The sequence below is a fragment of the Ambystoma mexicanum genome, chromosome 3q (genome assembly GCF_040938575.1).
Source record: "Ambystoma mexicanum isolate Mex_15411 chromosome 3q, UKY_AmexF1_1, whole genome shotgun sequence".
Taxonomy (NCBI): domain Eukaryota; kingdom Metazoa; phylum Chordata; class Amphibia; order Caudata; family Ambystomatidae; genus Ambystoma; species Ambystoma mexicanum.
In genome coordinates, this window is record NC_090926.1 from 1,145,143,009 (window position 1) to 1,145,159,389 (window position 16,381).

General features: G+C 45.5%; 1 protein-coding gene across 4 annotated transcripts in view; it reads right to left on the minus strand.

The window, feature by feature from the left end:
- Positions 1-16,381, minus strand: part of LOC138447689 (serine/threonine-protein kinase N1-like) — a 1,645,716-nt gene that overhangs the window by 226,162 nt on the left and 1,403,173 nt on the right. For all 4 annotated transcript variants that reach the window (XM_069603962.1, XM_069603960.1, XM_069603961.1 and 1 more), the window contains one exon: positions 1,005-1,181. In XM_069603962.1, the coding sequence (XP_069460063.1) occupies positions 1,005-1,181 (177 nt within the window). The remainder of the gene's footprint in view (positions 1-1,004; positions 1,182-16,381) is intronic.

Sequence of the window (16,381 nt, forward strand, 5' to 3'; positions counted from 1 at the left end):
TGCTGTCCAGTACGACGGTTTGGATTTCAGCACTATGTTTTACCAGCCAGTCTGGACCCAGTGCCTGTGAGTTTTTTTACGCTAATATATTTCATACAAGCCCGTCCTCACAAAAAGTCCCTTCCATATTGAATTGTTAAGGCTTGGCTACAAATTTAAAAAAGAAGTTTAGTTCCAAAACAAGGTCCATTCCATCGCAGCGATAGGGTTTACCATGGCCAGGTTTTCAGTATGCTTTGTAATATGTTATTGCCCCAAAGTGCTTGTTGTTACTGTCAATGACCTTCAGCAGCCATTGCTTGTTAAACCTATTTCGATAGTTGCCAATTAAACAATTCTCAAATTGCTGCTTGTCATGTCTTTTGGCTGTTCTTATTGCTTACACCATAATGTCGGATTTACTAATAATGGATTTTGATATAACCCTGAAGGCTTAATTCTTAGAAAACAAAGCCATCAGGAGGCTTGACTTACTTGCCCTTCCGAATTGGTAACATCCTTTCATCCTGTAAATGCTATCCCAGCTGTCTAATTCGATATTACATTTTGGAACTGTTCAGGATCCCTTAGCTAGGACATTAGCCTGAAACAATCCTCAACACTTTCCTAATTATGTGTAATGTGGTAGTCAACTGTGTCTATATTTATGCAAACTATTCTATATATATGCAAACAATGAAATAAACAGAACATAAAGCCCTCTGATTCAGCATGTTCTTTGGGTGGATGTAACTGATAAAGTCCACTCCTTGTACACAAAACATTCTGACACAAGCCCTTCCACGTGATCAACACCAATTCATCGGCCCCTAAAAACGAAAACTATTCCAACAAATCTACACCACCCAATGGAAGAATGTTCTATTTGATAAATATCCTCTCATCCAGCCGGTTGGCTGCACATTTGAATACAGTGATCATATGCTAGCATATAATGAAAACTATAACGGGCAATGTGTAAGATAGGTCACCAACAAATTTGGAGCTTTAGTTTTCATACTCACATGGCTCTGGGTTCAGAGAAGACGTCTGTGTGAATGTGCATCATCAAGTCACCACCAGCAGTGTACTCCATCACAAAGCAAACATGGTCTGTTGTCTGGAAGCATGCTAGGAGGTTGACGAGGAATGGGTGCTGAGAACTGTTCACAGTTTCGAAAATTCTCTTCTCGCACATCAGGCTGCAGAGGAAAGAAAACAATAGAAAATGGTGACAGTAACATCTCGTTCAACAATTTTAGAACAATATTCATAAATAAATCCATGACATAGATAACATGAACATTTTTGCATAGAGAGAAAAGGCAGTCTGTGGCACAGTCTGTGGCATATGGCAGCTCAATTTTTGTAAAGATTGTAAAATCAAATATTTTAGTGACTAATGGGTTAAACATGATTTCTTTCTTAGGGGCGTTTTCGTCCTATACTTTTGAAATGGTCTTGAAGGAATAGCCATTAATCAATAAGCTAAGAGTTGTATTAATATATGGTTAGGCCCAACGGCTCTGCTCTCCAACTCCAACGGCTCACTCTCTCCATCTCACCTGGAAACTGGAACATCGAGCACAAGCTGGTGTTCCAGGTTCCAAGAGAATACCACACATCTCCCTTACTCAGTGAACATATGCATATATATTAACAACAATAAGTATACTTATAACATGGACAAAACTATACAAATACAAGAATTAACAACCTAACTTATTTTGGTAATGGAAGGTAGGGTTTATAACTACAGCTCTATAGGAGACAGAGCAGTTATTAAAGTCCTTAACTAAAAGGGACTTAGGATAACTACTTACTTTTAATGTACATATCACTAAGATAGGTAGGTCTACGGCGCTCCCTTCTGGGTCTGCTATCCATGGAATTGTTTAAGCAGCGTTCACTTAAATTAGTAAGTATGTCCCGTTGTGGGAAATTGTTTCTCCTACTCTTGTTAACTTTTCCTGACTCGTAACCATCTCTCATAGTACCACTCATCATTTGGACAACTTCTCCCTGTCACACAACTTTTGCTGTTACTCAATCTATTCATGTTCCACACTCTTAAATCTGATGTTTTAACCGCCCCATGTACAACTTGTATTACTTTAATAAACTGAGACCAGCTCAACCCTCGCCTTTGCAACCCGGGATGTAGAGTTTGATACTTACTCACTCACGTTCTTGGAAGATGCATTGTTTTGCTGCTTTATGTATCATATAGCACTATATTACTTTCCTGTCTTTCTCTAACTGGCTCATGAAAATTTTCCAATTCTACCTTAGTGGCCCTACCCATCCAGCCAGGACATAATTGGGCATTCTACCTTTAAGCATCTCAAAGAGACATCCCTGTAGTGGAATGAGGTGTGCGAGGAACTCGAGGGTGTCCTTACTTCTTTTCCACCAAATTCCTCCTCTCAGGTGGCCAGGGAAAGGCCTATCACTTTTAGATCCCGACCCTGGGGGTGGATATGCAGGGGGGAGGTGGATATGTGGGGGTGGGGGGTTATGGAATCACCTGGGTGGAGGGACCTTGGGGAGTGGAGAGAGGATGTCTCCAGGTGAGACATGCTATCCCCCCCCCTTTTCCCTACGAGAATGAATCGTCCCCTCCCTCTTGCTTCATAGGGTTTTGGTGCTATCTGGGAGTAGAAAGCAGGGCGGAGAATGGCACGAAGCAGAGCAGCTCTGGTGAGTGCGAGACAGGGAAAACTTGTACTGGGGTGCTCGGGGGCATATCTAAGACATTTAATGTTTGCAAACAGCCAAAAGCTTATAAGAAGGGGGTTTGGAACTTGAATGGAGAAATAATGAATCGTGAATATGTTGCCAAGTGTTTTGGGAAGTACAATGAAGGACAAATTAATCATCAAAAAAGGTGCCAAGTATTTTGGGAAATACAAAGGCATATATTGAATACTGAACTAAAGAGAATATATGGAAATCATGTGAAATGATAGCACAAGTGGGAAACGAATAACCTATGTTGAAAGGAGTGAAATCTGCTGAAAGCATTGAGAAACAAAGTGAGAACTGTCATGAATATTTTTGAACTGAATGAAAAGCAAGTGTAAAAGACAAGTTGTTGAACTCAGAGGAGCAAGGTGAATGCAAGGTGGTAGAAAACATACACCACAGAACATGACAAATGCAAGTTGTGGGAAAGCCAAAAGATTGTCAATACACAAATGGTTATTAAGCCCTAAAACTGCTAAAGGGAAACCACAGCCTTAAGTTTAATCCTAATATTGGTACTAGGTGAAACAACCAGAGTTAATCAAGAAGAACAAAGAGCATCACAAAGTGCCCAGGGATATTGGTTGCGTGACCCGTTATGGGTGGACCGTGTGTGATACAAGTGATGAAGCAACTTTTTGATACGAGTCAAAAGGAGTGTAAAGTGAAGCTAACAATATTGGTGAGAATCAAGAGACTTGAACCGTGTGGAACTGGGTTGAACTTGGGAATGGGAACCCTCAGATATCCCGGAACTGTGTTACACTTGTGGAAGGAAATCCCCAAGTGCGTTTATCTTTGTGAAACTATTTGAACTCGGGGAAGCTGAACCATGCCTGTGCTAGAAGAAGCTCAGAACCTCATTTTGAACACTGTTTCTTTTGGCGCTGCCATCTCTACACACTGTATATGTTTAGTTGTGAGGGAAGGTATATGTTTTGGACACAGCCAGACTTTTAAATTGAACTTACTGACTCAGACTATCCTTAGTTTCTTAAGGTTGGGAAATCCCAATTAAGCACAGGGCAAATTAGGCCTTAATCCATCCTGACAGAAAATAAAGTCCTTTTTGTTAAGAAACTGAATCTGAGACTGTGCCAAAAAGGCACACATTGCTATGAAAGCACGTCTGTACGAAATGGGGGAAAAAGCAGGCAAAATGCTTGCGTGGCTGGAAAAACGTGAAGAAGGACAACAGAAGGTGAAGTGCATCAGAACCTCGAATGCAGATCTTGTCTGCTCCGATGCGGAGATTGCAGAGCGTTTTGCAGAATTCTATGAGGACCTTTACAAACCCCCCATCAACGCTGCAGTCAGCACCATACTGAATGACATTGACCTCCGAACACTTACCACAGAACACGCTACCAGTCTAGACAACAAAATTACGGCTGACGAAATAACAGCCATTGCCCAACTCCAAACAGGCAAGACCCCAGGTCCCAATGGGTACCCACTTGACATCTGGAAAAAGCTGAACCATCTAAATATACCCACGCACCTGCTCAACATGTTCGAACACTGCCTAGCCAAGGGCGAACTCCCACCAGACCTCCGTAAAGCCACCATCGTAGTGATCCCCAAAAAGGGCAAACCCGTCTAGGAATGCACCTCCTACCGACCCATATCCCTAATCAACAGAGAAACCAAAATACTAGCCAAAATACTAGCCAACAGGCTACAATTGGTCATTCCGTCACTGATCCACCCTGACCAATGCAGCTTCATGCCTCAAAGGTCCATGAGAATGAACATTCGCAGGCTGCACCTGGCGCTGGAGAGAGCACCTGCTTTGCAACAATCACTCGCATTGTTGGCCATAGATTTCGAAAAAGCATTCGATTCAGTTTACTGGGAGGCCTTTTGGGCAATTATGCGCAAGATGCAATTTGGGGAGCCGTTCATGAAATGGGTACAACTCCTCTACAATAATCCAACGGCGGAGGTCAGAGTAAACGGATGGCCCTCACGTAATATCCTATTGGGGAAAGGAACCACACAAGGTTGCCCAATCTCGGCAATGGTGTTTGCACTAATAATGGAACCACTGGCAGTCCTTCTGCGGGACACCACCATGTGGACTGGCTTCAGATGGGGGCCGAGCTGGGAAGATAGGATATCCCTCTATGCGGATGACCTCTTAGTATACCTGGGCGACCCAGCGACCTCCTGCCCAGTGTCCACGCACACGCAACTACTAACTATGGAAACTTCGGTGGACTCAGAGTAAACTGGTCCAAATCTGTGCTGTTTCCGGTAAAAGGGGTAGACTGCATACCAGCATCAGGCTTCCCATATCAAGTAGAAACCACTCAGTTCCGCTACCTGGGCATTCTAATCTCCAATGGGCTGAATATCTATGTAAAACAAAACTTGCATCCACTAGTTAAAAGATACTAGCAAGATGCAGCCCACTGGCAAGCACTGCCACTGACATTGCTAGGCAGAGCGGCGCCATTTAAGATGCTGGCCCTACCCTGGTTCTTATACATCCTTCAAAACGCCACTCTCCATGTCCCCACTGAAGAGTTTCGTAGAATAGATGGAACAACACGTAAACTCCTTTGGGATGGGAAACGCCTGAGAATTGCCCTCAAAACCCTCCAACGCTCAGTCTGGGAGGGGGGAATAGGACTTCCCAACATCCAGATCTACTACTGAGCGACAGAGATGGCGACAGTCAATGATATATTGCACGGAGACCCGTCCACTCCCCATATAAAAGCTGAATTAGCTGCACGACACGGCATGTCCCCGATTGAAAGCCTCTACTGTAAACAGACTCGCCCTCCTGAACGTACAATAGTAACACATACAGCCCTGGTGTGGAAGGAAGTACACAAACACTAAGGATGGGACAACAAAATTACCCCAGTCCAACCCATCTGGAACAATGCTCACCTCTCGAGCCTCAGCAATCTCCCGAAATGGCCAAACTGGGTAACAGCCGGCATACTGACCATTCTGCAGGTATTCGTGAACGAGCAGTTGATACAGTTCCCCGAGCTCGTGGCATCATATGGTCTCCCGGACACTGAACACTTTCACTATGGACAACTACAACATGCACTCACCTTACATAGGGCCCAAATGGCGGACAGTGTGAATAACAAGGTCATGTCTACTATGTACAACGCTATCTCCTCATTTGCCACAAAAGAGCTGCTGAATCTGAAGATGAAATAGGAATGTGATGTGGGCCCAATATTACCTGAAGACTGGATCTCAACTCTGATGTATCCTAGAGACTCTGCCATCTCTGCAAGAATCAGACTTGTTCAATTGAAGATTCTTCATAGGATATATTATCCCCGAGTGGCTTTGTATAATTGGGGCAAAACGACCGACCCCAAATGCCTATGCTGCAAACAGGAAGAAAGGACCTTCTATCATATCCTCTGGCAATGTTCACATATACAACACTTCTGGCATAAGTGCAGCGAAAGACTCACTAAAGTTATGTGCTGCCCGATCCCAACAGACCCTAAACTCCTTTTTTTGGGTATTGAAGATGCAGTAGACATGCCTCGCTTCGAAAAGCTCCTTTTCTCATCAGCAACAGGAATTGCCAAAAGGAACATTGTGCAATTGTGGGGCTCAGAAGTTACCCCGAAATATGACCAATGGATGTCAGATGTGGACGCCATCATCCTAATGGACCGCCGAGTCTACCAAGCTAGAGGCTGTCTGGACAAAGCAGATAGAATCTGGGGTAAATGGGAAGACAATGCATTACTTACCGTAAAAGCATTTCTGATGGTTGTATCTGCTTAGATTCACATGCTGTGCATAGGTCCGACATCCAGTGGTCACTGCGGAGTATTGCATTTTGTTTTTCGTAGTCGAAAAGGGGACGTCGACAAGGCGTGTCTGTAACACTATCCCTATAGTGACGTGCGTTGTACCCACAATCCCTCACGCGTCGAGGTCCCTCTGTTTGTATTTTTCTGCCCTGAGGGAGCCTTATAGACGTGAGTGAGTACAGAAAAGAGAGATATAAAGGAAGTCTATGTTCCTTCCATCCGAGCGGGGAGGAAGGGTGGGCGCATGTGAATCTAAGCAGATACAACCATCAGAAATGCTTTTACGGTAAGTAATGCATTGTCTTCTGATGTTTGTTAATCTGCTTAGAATCACATGCTGTGCATAGACTAGCGAGCAGTACCCGGAGTTGGCGGTGGGTTATGAGAAGGAACAGTAGAGAAAAGATGTCTTAATACTGCCTGTCCCACCTGGGAGTCAGATCTAGAGTGTGCATCTAGACAGTAGTGTTTTGTAAAGGTGTGCACAGAACTCCAGGTAGCCGCTTTGCAGATGGACTCAAGGGGAACATTTGCAATGAATGCTATGGAAGCCCCAGTGCCTCGAGTGGAATGTGCTCTTGGCTTGAAGGGTAGTTCTCTCTTAGCAAGAGTGTAACAGAGAGTGATGCATTGAACAATCCATCTAGATATAGTGGATTTTGAGACCGCATCTCCTTCTCTTCCTGCTGCCACCGAGACAAAGAACTGATTAGTCTTTCTCAGTGGTCTGGTTCTTTCCATGTAGAACATGACAGCTCTGCGTACATCTAGTGTATGCAGACTTTTTTCTCCCGAGCTGGAAGGGTTTTGAAAGAACGTTGGTAGTTCTATAGTTTGGTTTACATGAAATTTCGAGATGAATTTAGGTGCAAACCTTGGGTGTGTGCGTAGAACCACTTTATTTTTGTGAACTGTTACAAAGGGGTCTAGTACAGAAAGAGCCTGTAGTTCACTTACTCTCCTAATGGAGGTGATAGCTATTAGGAAAGCAGTCTTAAGGGTGATATCTTTAAGAGTTGCCTTGTGCATGGGTTCGAAGGGAGGGCCCATGAGTCTGGAAAGTACCACATTTAAGTCCCATCCGGGAGCTGGGTTAGCTATCGGAGGGTGTATCCTTTTTACCCCCTCCATGAAGGCTTTGATAACTGGTATCTTCCACCACGACACTTTAAGTTGGGAAGTGGTGTATGCAGAAAGTGCCGCTAGGTGGACTTTAATGGAATTGAATACTAAACCTGAATCCAGTAAATGGGTCAAGTATAGAATAATGTCAGTAGGAGAGCAGTCAACTGGGTTGATGCTAGTACCTCTACACCAGATAACGAATCTTTTCCATTTGCTAGAATAGCAGTGTCGAGTATTAGGTTTTCTGGCTTCCCTGAGGATGTCCATACATCTCTGTGGGAGTTGTAAATGTCCAAATTCTATGATCTCAGGAGCCAGGCTGCTAAGTTCATGGTCTGAGGGCATGGATGCAGTGTCCTGCCCTTGTCTTGTGACAGCATGTTGTACGGGCAGGGAAGTTTCACTGGGGGAGATAGGGACATCTCCATCAAGTGAGCGAACCAAGGTTGCCGTGCCCACATTGGGGCCACTAGTATCATGGTAACCTGCTCCTGGTGCATCTTGTGCACCACTTTGTTGAGAAGGGGAGTCGGGGGAAAGGCGTAAACAAATTTCCCTGACCATTGAATCAACAGACCGTTCCCCTTGGACTGGTTCTGGGGGTACCTGGAGGCGTAACTTTGGCATTGTGAGTTCTCCAGGGTTGCGAACAGGTCTATTTCCGGGAATCCCCATTGCGTGAAGATGTCTAAGACGATGTCTTCGTGCAATTGCCATTCGTACTCTTCGGGCAGGGGGAAGTCTCTGCTGAGTTTGTCTGCTAGCAGATTGAGTTCCCCTGGTACATGTTGTGCTAGTAGGAACATGTTGTGTTTGAGAGCCCACTTCCATATATTCTGGGACAGCTTGGACAATCCTGGAGAGTGAGTGCCCCCTTGCTTGTTGAGGTAGTACATGGCTGTGGTGCTGTCTGTGAGGACCATCACTGTCTTTCCTTGTAAGTGTTCCTGAAAGGCTTTCAGTGCTTTGAACACCGCTAGTAGTTCCAGCAGGTTTATATGCTTGGATGCTAAACTCGGAGTCCACACTCCGTGTGCCGTTTGATGGGATAGGTGAGCCCCCCATCCTGTAAGGGATGCGTCTGTGGTTAGAGTGGCTTCCACTGCGGGTGTGGCAAAAGTTTTCCCTAATAACAGGTTTTCTTTTGTCCACCACCGTAGCGAGAGAACCAAGGCCTGCGAGACCACCACTAGATCGTCCCATTGTCCGCTGGCCTGACACCACTGGCTGTAGAGCCACTCTTGCATTGGGCGCATGCGCAGGCGCGCGTGAGGTACCAAATAAATACATGACGCCATCATCCCTAGCAAGCGCATTGCTTTGCGTACCGTCACCTCTCGGCCTGCTACATAATGGGGAATTTGAAACAGCATGTTTTGGACCCTCTCGTTGGAGGGGAATACGAGGCCGTCCCTTGTTCGAATTAGAGCCCCTAGGAATTGTTTGGTTTGGCTGGGGTCTAAGCTGGACTTCTTTTCGTTGATGGAGAAGCCCAGTTGGGACAAAAGGTCTACGGTCTTTTGGGTATTGGAGAAGCATGTTTCGTAAGAATCCCCTGTTATGAGCCAGTCGTCGAGGTAAGGGTATACCGGGATGGATAATCTGCGCAGGTGGGCCGCTGCCACTGCCAGTACTTTCGTGAATACCCTTGGTGCAGATGCTATCCCGAAGGGTAGTACTCTGAACTGGTAGTGTTTGTCCTCTATTTTGAACCTGAGGTATTTTCTGTGCGATGGCAACATTAAAATATGAAAGTATGCATCTTTCATGTCCAGTGTTGTCATGTAATCCCCTTGTGATAACAGTGGGATTACCTCCTGTAAGGTCACCATACGAAACTTTTGGGGTTTGACAAATATGTTCGCTGGGCGCAGATCTAATACAGGGCGCATGGTTAAGTCCTTTTTGGGTACAAGGAAGTACACTGAATAAATACCTTCTGTTACCTGTGATAGGGGGACGGGCTCTATAGCTTCTTTCTTCAGTAGTTCTTCCACTTCTTGAAGAAGAATGGAGAGGTGTTGCGGTGTCATGCGCCGGTTCCGTGGGGGTTTGTACTTCGGGGAACCGTTGAACTCGATGCAGTATCCGTGGGCTATGGTGGATAATACCCAACGGTCTGACGTGATTCCCTCCCATGCTGAAAGGAACGATGTTAGCCGGCCCCCGACCGGTGATGCATGGGAGGGGACCCGAATTTTCGGGTCATTTGCTGGTATTGGGCGTGGAACCTCTGGGGCTGGAGCCACGACCTCTTCCTTTGCCACGGCGTTGGCCTCTTTGACTGAACTGGGTGTTACCCTGGTTGGTGGGCCAGTTGGAGCCAGAGTAATATTGTTGTTGTTGGTTCTGCTGCTGTCTTTGGCCACGAAAGGAGCGTTTATTACCATAGCCTCGCCTGTTAGGGGGCCTAGAAATTTGATCAAGAGTTTTGATGGTATCAAACTCTTTTTTAGCATGTTCTAGGGTCTCATCTACTGCTTTCCCAAACAGATGCGTCTGTTCAATGGGTTTATTTATGAGGGAGGCTTGGGTTTCGGGCTTAAAACCTGAATTGCGTAGCCAAACGTGGCGCTTGAGAAGTATTCCCTGAACTAGGGAGCGGCCAGCCGTCTCAGCGGCATCTAGGGAGTTTTTAACGATGCCCTGGTTTACCAGTGTGCCCTCTGATATTATAGCTAGCAGGCGAGAACGCAGAGGTTCAGGTGCTTCCTCTGCTTCGCTGCGCAGCTTGTTCCACTGTGCATCTGCGTAGCTAGCTAAAAGTGAGTTGTTATTAGCAATTCTAGTGGAGAAGGCGGCGGAGGTCGTGATTCTCTTCCCCAGTGCGTAGAGTTTTTTGCCTTCTTTGTCTGGAGGTGCTTCACTAGTGGATAGTGGCACCCCTGCTCTTTTTCTTGTGTTGGTAACCACAAGGGAGTCTGGAATAGAGTGTCCTCTGATGTATAAAGGGTCAGAGGATGAAGGGCTGAAGAGCTTTTCTATTCTAGGGTTGACCCCTCTTACTAGAGCTGGGTTAGTAAGGGAAGGAGAAATTCTTCTTTTAATAGAAGCCAGGAGAGGAATAGATTGGCTAACAGGGGCTTTTTCTTTGATGACTTTTTCTACAAAGTCGATGTCTGGAAGAGTTTCCCCTGTATCAATCTCAAAATGCGCTGCTGCCTTGCGCAATAGTGCATTGAGGGAAGGTTGGTCATCTATGGGAGAGGAGTTCCCGTGTGAATCCTTGAGAGGAGAAGGGAGAAAGGCATCAGGGTCTGAATGTACTGATGGGGATTGCCAAGGCTGCACTGACGGTGAATGCCAGGGCTGCGAGGTAGCTGTATCCTCTTCAAACCCTGTAGGAGTGGTGTAAGGATCTTCTTCGAAGCCCTCTTCCTCAAGTTCTACCTCTTCTTCTCCACCCAAACACTCCTCATCTTCTTGGAGGTATTGCTCCTCCTCAGTGAGGTCAACCAGCCTAGGAATCTTGACTCTAGGGTCATCCTGTGGCCATTCTCTTTGTCTTTTGTGAGTGGGTGGGTCTTGGTTTCCTAGAAACCTTTCCATTTTCTCCATGCAAGAATGGAGTCTTTCAAGGGTCTCATGGGGTACCCCTGAATAGTCTAGAGGGGGAAAATTAGTGTTTTCGCCTTCGAATCGTTTCGAACGCTCCCACAGCGTCGACGAGAGGTTCCCGTCTCCTTCTGAAAAGCCTTCAGGTAGTTCGGAAGCGTCCTTTGGAGAAAGGGGCAGTTCCTGGCTACTTTTGTGTTTTTTCGACGCGGTATTCGACGTTTGTTTCGTCGTCCGCGTACGTTCGTCTTCGGCGACAATTCTCGCTAGGCTCTCGGCCACGATTTTGTCCGTCGAGGGCTTTGGTGTCGACGTTGTGTGCGTTGCGCGTTGTACCTCGACGGTCGCTCTATGGAGCGTTGCGTCGGATGTTTTTGGGGTAGCGCCCGTGTTAGATGGAAGCCCAATCGCTGGTCGCGGCTGCGTTTGCGGGTGGGGCTTGTGACCTTTACGGTCTGCGGTAGACGCCGGAGTGCCCTGCGTCCCCTTCGGCGCTGATGGATCCTTCGTTCTCGACGAAGAAGAGCCGTGGGTAGTGTGTTTAGCCTTATGGGGTTTGTGTGCGTCCTTGTCGCCGGGGTGTTCATCCCCATAAGCAGGGCGTGAGCCGAGCCCGTCGGGGCCGGGGACGGACGACGAGGAGCGTGAGCGCTCCTTCTGGGGGTTCATGACTTCCGTAACGGACGTCGAGTTATCGCACTCCTCGTCACTTTCAGTAACAGCGGCAGCGGGTGAGGAAACTGACTTCGACATCGCGTAGTCTGCCCACCTCTTAACCCTACGTTCTTTAAGAGTCCTGGGTTTTAAGAGCTTGCAGGCTGCGCAGCTGTTCTCTATGTGATCGAGGGGTAAGCAACGATTACAGAGCTTGTGCTTATCTTTCCAAGTATATTTGCCCCTGCAGCGTGGGCAAAACTTAAATGGTGTCCTCTCCATAGCTGAGGCAATAATAGCTGGCGATAACAACCCCAAGGGAAAGAAAAGGGAGAAAGAAAGACATTCTCAAAGAGAAGAGACAAAGTTCTAACCCCCACTCTCCAACAGACATTATAACTCAGATCCAGAATGGACAACAAGCTTTGTTGTGCAACTCTGCCAAGGCCACGAACGATAACGTCACTTTTTGAGGCTGCTTGAGAAAGACTAAGACGTAAACGGCCATTTGCTGACTTGTTCGCATCTATTCCTCACAACAACGGTGTCTCCACGTCTGCTTATATCCAGATCATATCAGATTGTACTACTCTGCCTTTTGTATGCAAAGTTATATGGTTACGTTTTGTATGTTTTTGTATTACCGCACAAAATGTAATAAAATGTGTTATAAAAAAAAGAAAGTGAATCTGTTGCCAGTGTGTAAATCTGTAGGCTACTACAGTGTCATTGCCTGCCTACCTCCACAATCTTTCCTCTCTGAAATTGCACCATGTATGTTTTCCTAAACACAGAACCCTTAACTCTCAAACCATTTGTTTCAGGGTGGTATACAGAAATGGTGTGGTGTTCTATGCCATTCGCCTTTAAAAACATTTCCCTCTCTTTGGGCACAAACTGGACACCGCTGTCCGTCAACAGAATGGAGTGGTACCCTTCCCTTTTAAACGTTCTTTCAAGAAAATCTAAAATGTCTTTGGTACCAATATTCTGTACCCAGCGCACTTCTATCGACCTGGGAAAAAAAATCCATGCAATATACTTGTGTACCTTGACTCCTCACAGAGCCCACAATGTCGAATCTGAACCCTTTTCCACGGTATCGTAGGAATTGTCATAATAGTCATAGGATTTGTCCTGCAAGAACAATCCTTCTCAGACTTCTTTCATGTGTAATTTATATTATTTATTTTGGGCCAAAATCAGGCCCGTCGGCATAAGGGTGCAGAAGCAATAACAAATCCAAAACAATAAGGTGCACCAATCCAAAATCAGGGCATAAATAGAAAGAACAGAGCTCATGAAAAAAAACTTATTTTTTGGGACCATTTAAAGGTATCTAATGATGAAATGCCCCTCAAATCAGGAGGCAAAGAGTTCCATAGCATGGGAGCAGCAGGATAAAAAGCACCTTTGGTGACCAGGGCTAACTTATTCCTAGGTACTACCTAGATGCTGCTATTGTTAGAACAAAGTGTCCTTCGATTCGGGAGCCTAGAAAGGCTTTCAGATATGGTGGCCTAGTACCAAACAAATGTGTGTGTGTCCTGGTCAAGAGTTGAAATTAAACCCTAGCAGACAGCGAGGGCCAGTGTAACTCACCTCTGGCTTGCAGCATGTGATCTTGCCTACTGAACCCTACTACTGAATGTACAGCGCTGTTCCGTAGTACCTGATGCCTGTTCATATCGCCCTTGCAAATGCCTTGATGAAGACTACCACAATAGTCTATCTTTGTACCACGTATGGCCCTAGCAATGATAGCACAGATCTGCCGGTTGAGAAATGCCTGGATTTGGTTTAGCAATTTGAAGTAGTAGGCTGCTGAAGAAATGATAGTTGGCTTGAGCTCTCATTCATATGCTGGTCAAAACAGACCCCCAGAGTTGTAACTTTTGACAGAGTGTGCAATTTGCAGCCTGCAAAGTTGATACTCAGGGCCCAGCTTTCTTAACTTAACAGCTGTACCCATTACAATAAGCTCAGTTTTTGAGTCATTTAGCGCCAGGCCAGTTGACCTCATCCAATGCTGGATCAAAGAGTAGATGGTATTTATCACCTCAGGATCTTTAACGTATACACCAGACAGAGGGATTAGACACTATATTGTCAACGTAGTTGGTATAACTAATCCCTCTGTCATCTAGTAACTGAAACAGAGGCCTGGTATAGACATTATATAATGTGGGTGACAAACAGGAACCCTGAGGACCATCGTACTGGATTTTAACCAGATCCGCTGCCGCTTCCCCACTGTATACTCTCGCTGTACAATTTATAAGGAATGAACCCATGCTGAAGCAGATGGCGAAAAAGCTGCTGCCTGCGAAAGCCCATCAGTAATGAGAGCATGATCAACAAAATCAAACACAGCAGAACGGTCTATCATGATCAGCGTGGCTTGTTCCTTATCCATGCAACATAAGATGTTAGATTTCAAATCGAATAATAATGCTGATTCAGTACCATGTGCTGCTCGAAACCCGGCCTTCCTTTTCCCCAAGATATGTAATCAATCATGTGGTCATGTAATCCTGGAACTGCAAATAGGCAGTCTGGTCCAAGATCTTGAGGAGGAGGGCATGTTGGTAATGGGCCTATAGTTGGTTGGTTCTTTGACAATAGTTGGTAGGTACTGTATGATCAAGCTTCGATTTTCTTTAGCAGTGGTGATATCCAGAATTGCTTATTGCAATCAGGGACATGGCACTCAGCAAACTATTAACACATTTTGTTATCGAGGGTATTATGATGGCAGACATTCCTTAACTACTACAGCTGAGCAAACGTTCCCCTTTCAACTGGTCAGTTCACGCAGTCATAATTTCTAGCATTTCAGCCTCCAAGATAGTTCTAAACTCTAAAGGAATCGGATCCTCCGCCAAGAGTGGTAAACCAACTGTCTTTGTTGATCCCATGTCACCGAACAGTTGATCATTCACACTCAATTTCTTTTTGCAATTAAAGCTCTCTTAATATTATAATTATATAATTAGTTTCCCAAACATGGCATCCTGGACAGAGGTGCACCACGCGCTATCCTTAACAATTTTATTTGGCTCAGTAGAACAGGGATTCTCAAGTTCTTTCAGAATTCTGAATAGCTCCTGAGTATTAGATCCAGTAGTCAGACTTTATGTCATTAATAATTGCCACTTGTTGATTTTTCGCCACTATATTATGAAGGGCTTTGTCTTCAACCGATCTAGATTTAAACCACGTACTAAAGCATTACCTTTTGATGGTCTTCATTTCATGGATTTCAGATGAGTACCATGCATTCTGCTTTTTAAGCAGCAATGATTGCATTCTGAAGGGGGCAAGAAGATTTAACAGCATCAGAGAGAGTCTTCTGATAACTTTGGGAAAGATCTGCAGGCTCTAAATTCAACATGAGAGGAGAAAAAAAGGACACTTTAGTTTCCAAAGTAAGATTGCGAGTATTTCTAGTCGCGGTGGTAGTCCTTACTGGTTTATTCCTCTTCATCCGTGATGGCAATCAGAGGTCATAAGAAACAAAACTAGGCTCGTTCCAGGGACAAGGTAGGACATTAAGGTAACGGGAAGTACGAGAGACCGGAAGGGAGACAAGGGTGGAAGAAAGAGGCTTGATGGGCTTCCGCCTGCCCAGTAGTAACAATCAAACTATTGGGAGGGGTGGACTGAGCATCAGAGGAGAACTAACTTGTCGCAGTGTCAGCAGCAAGCCCACTGACCACCAGAGAAGAGTCTGGGACCCCAACATCAGTGCATAAAGCATCCAAGGAGAACTTCCTCGTTGCAGTGGCAGCAGCAAACCCATTGACCACCAGAGAAGGGGCTGGGACACTAAAATAAGTATATCATGTATCCGAGGAAAGCATCCTCGTTGCAGTAGCAGGGAAAAGTCCACTGCGGCCTGGAGAAGGAGTTGGGACCAGAAGAAGGGAGTCACTCTCCTGGTGAAGAGACTGAAAACCCTTATGCAACACTCAAGATTCCCTCTGGCTTTGTTGCGAACTATATTGGAAGGTGCAGTCTTCTCCTGGTTCTGAAAGTTGTAGAAACTGAAAGCCCATTCATCAAGAGATGCCAGGGGAAGGGAGACATTCCCCCTGGCGTTGGTGAGAACTATAATCAGTGTGTGAACCAATGCCAGGCAAAGGGAGTCATTCTCCTGGTTCTGAAAGTTGACTGGTGCAAAGGTTTGTTAGAACCACAAGCCAGGTGAAAGGAGTCATACCCCCTGCCAACCTTTCGTCAAAGAATATTTCAGGGAACACCAGCCGAATACCAGGAGAAGGGAGCTATTCTCTCGGAGAAGAAACTTTCTGTTAGTTTATTCTTTAGTTGTAGTGTAAGGGATACATTAGGTTATGACACAGGAGGGTGGAGTTAGATTTTGACGGACATGCTGACAGATCCGTTAGCATTAGTTTGAGGCAGGGAAACCGCCTCTTAGAAGATTGGGATAGTGAGGGTTTGGTATTTGATAAATAAAAATTTTACCAACCAAAATGTCACCCTTGTGTCAACATCCT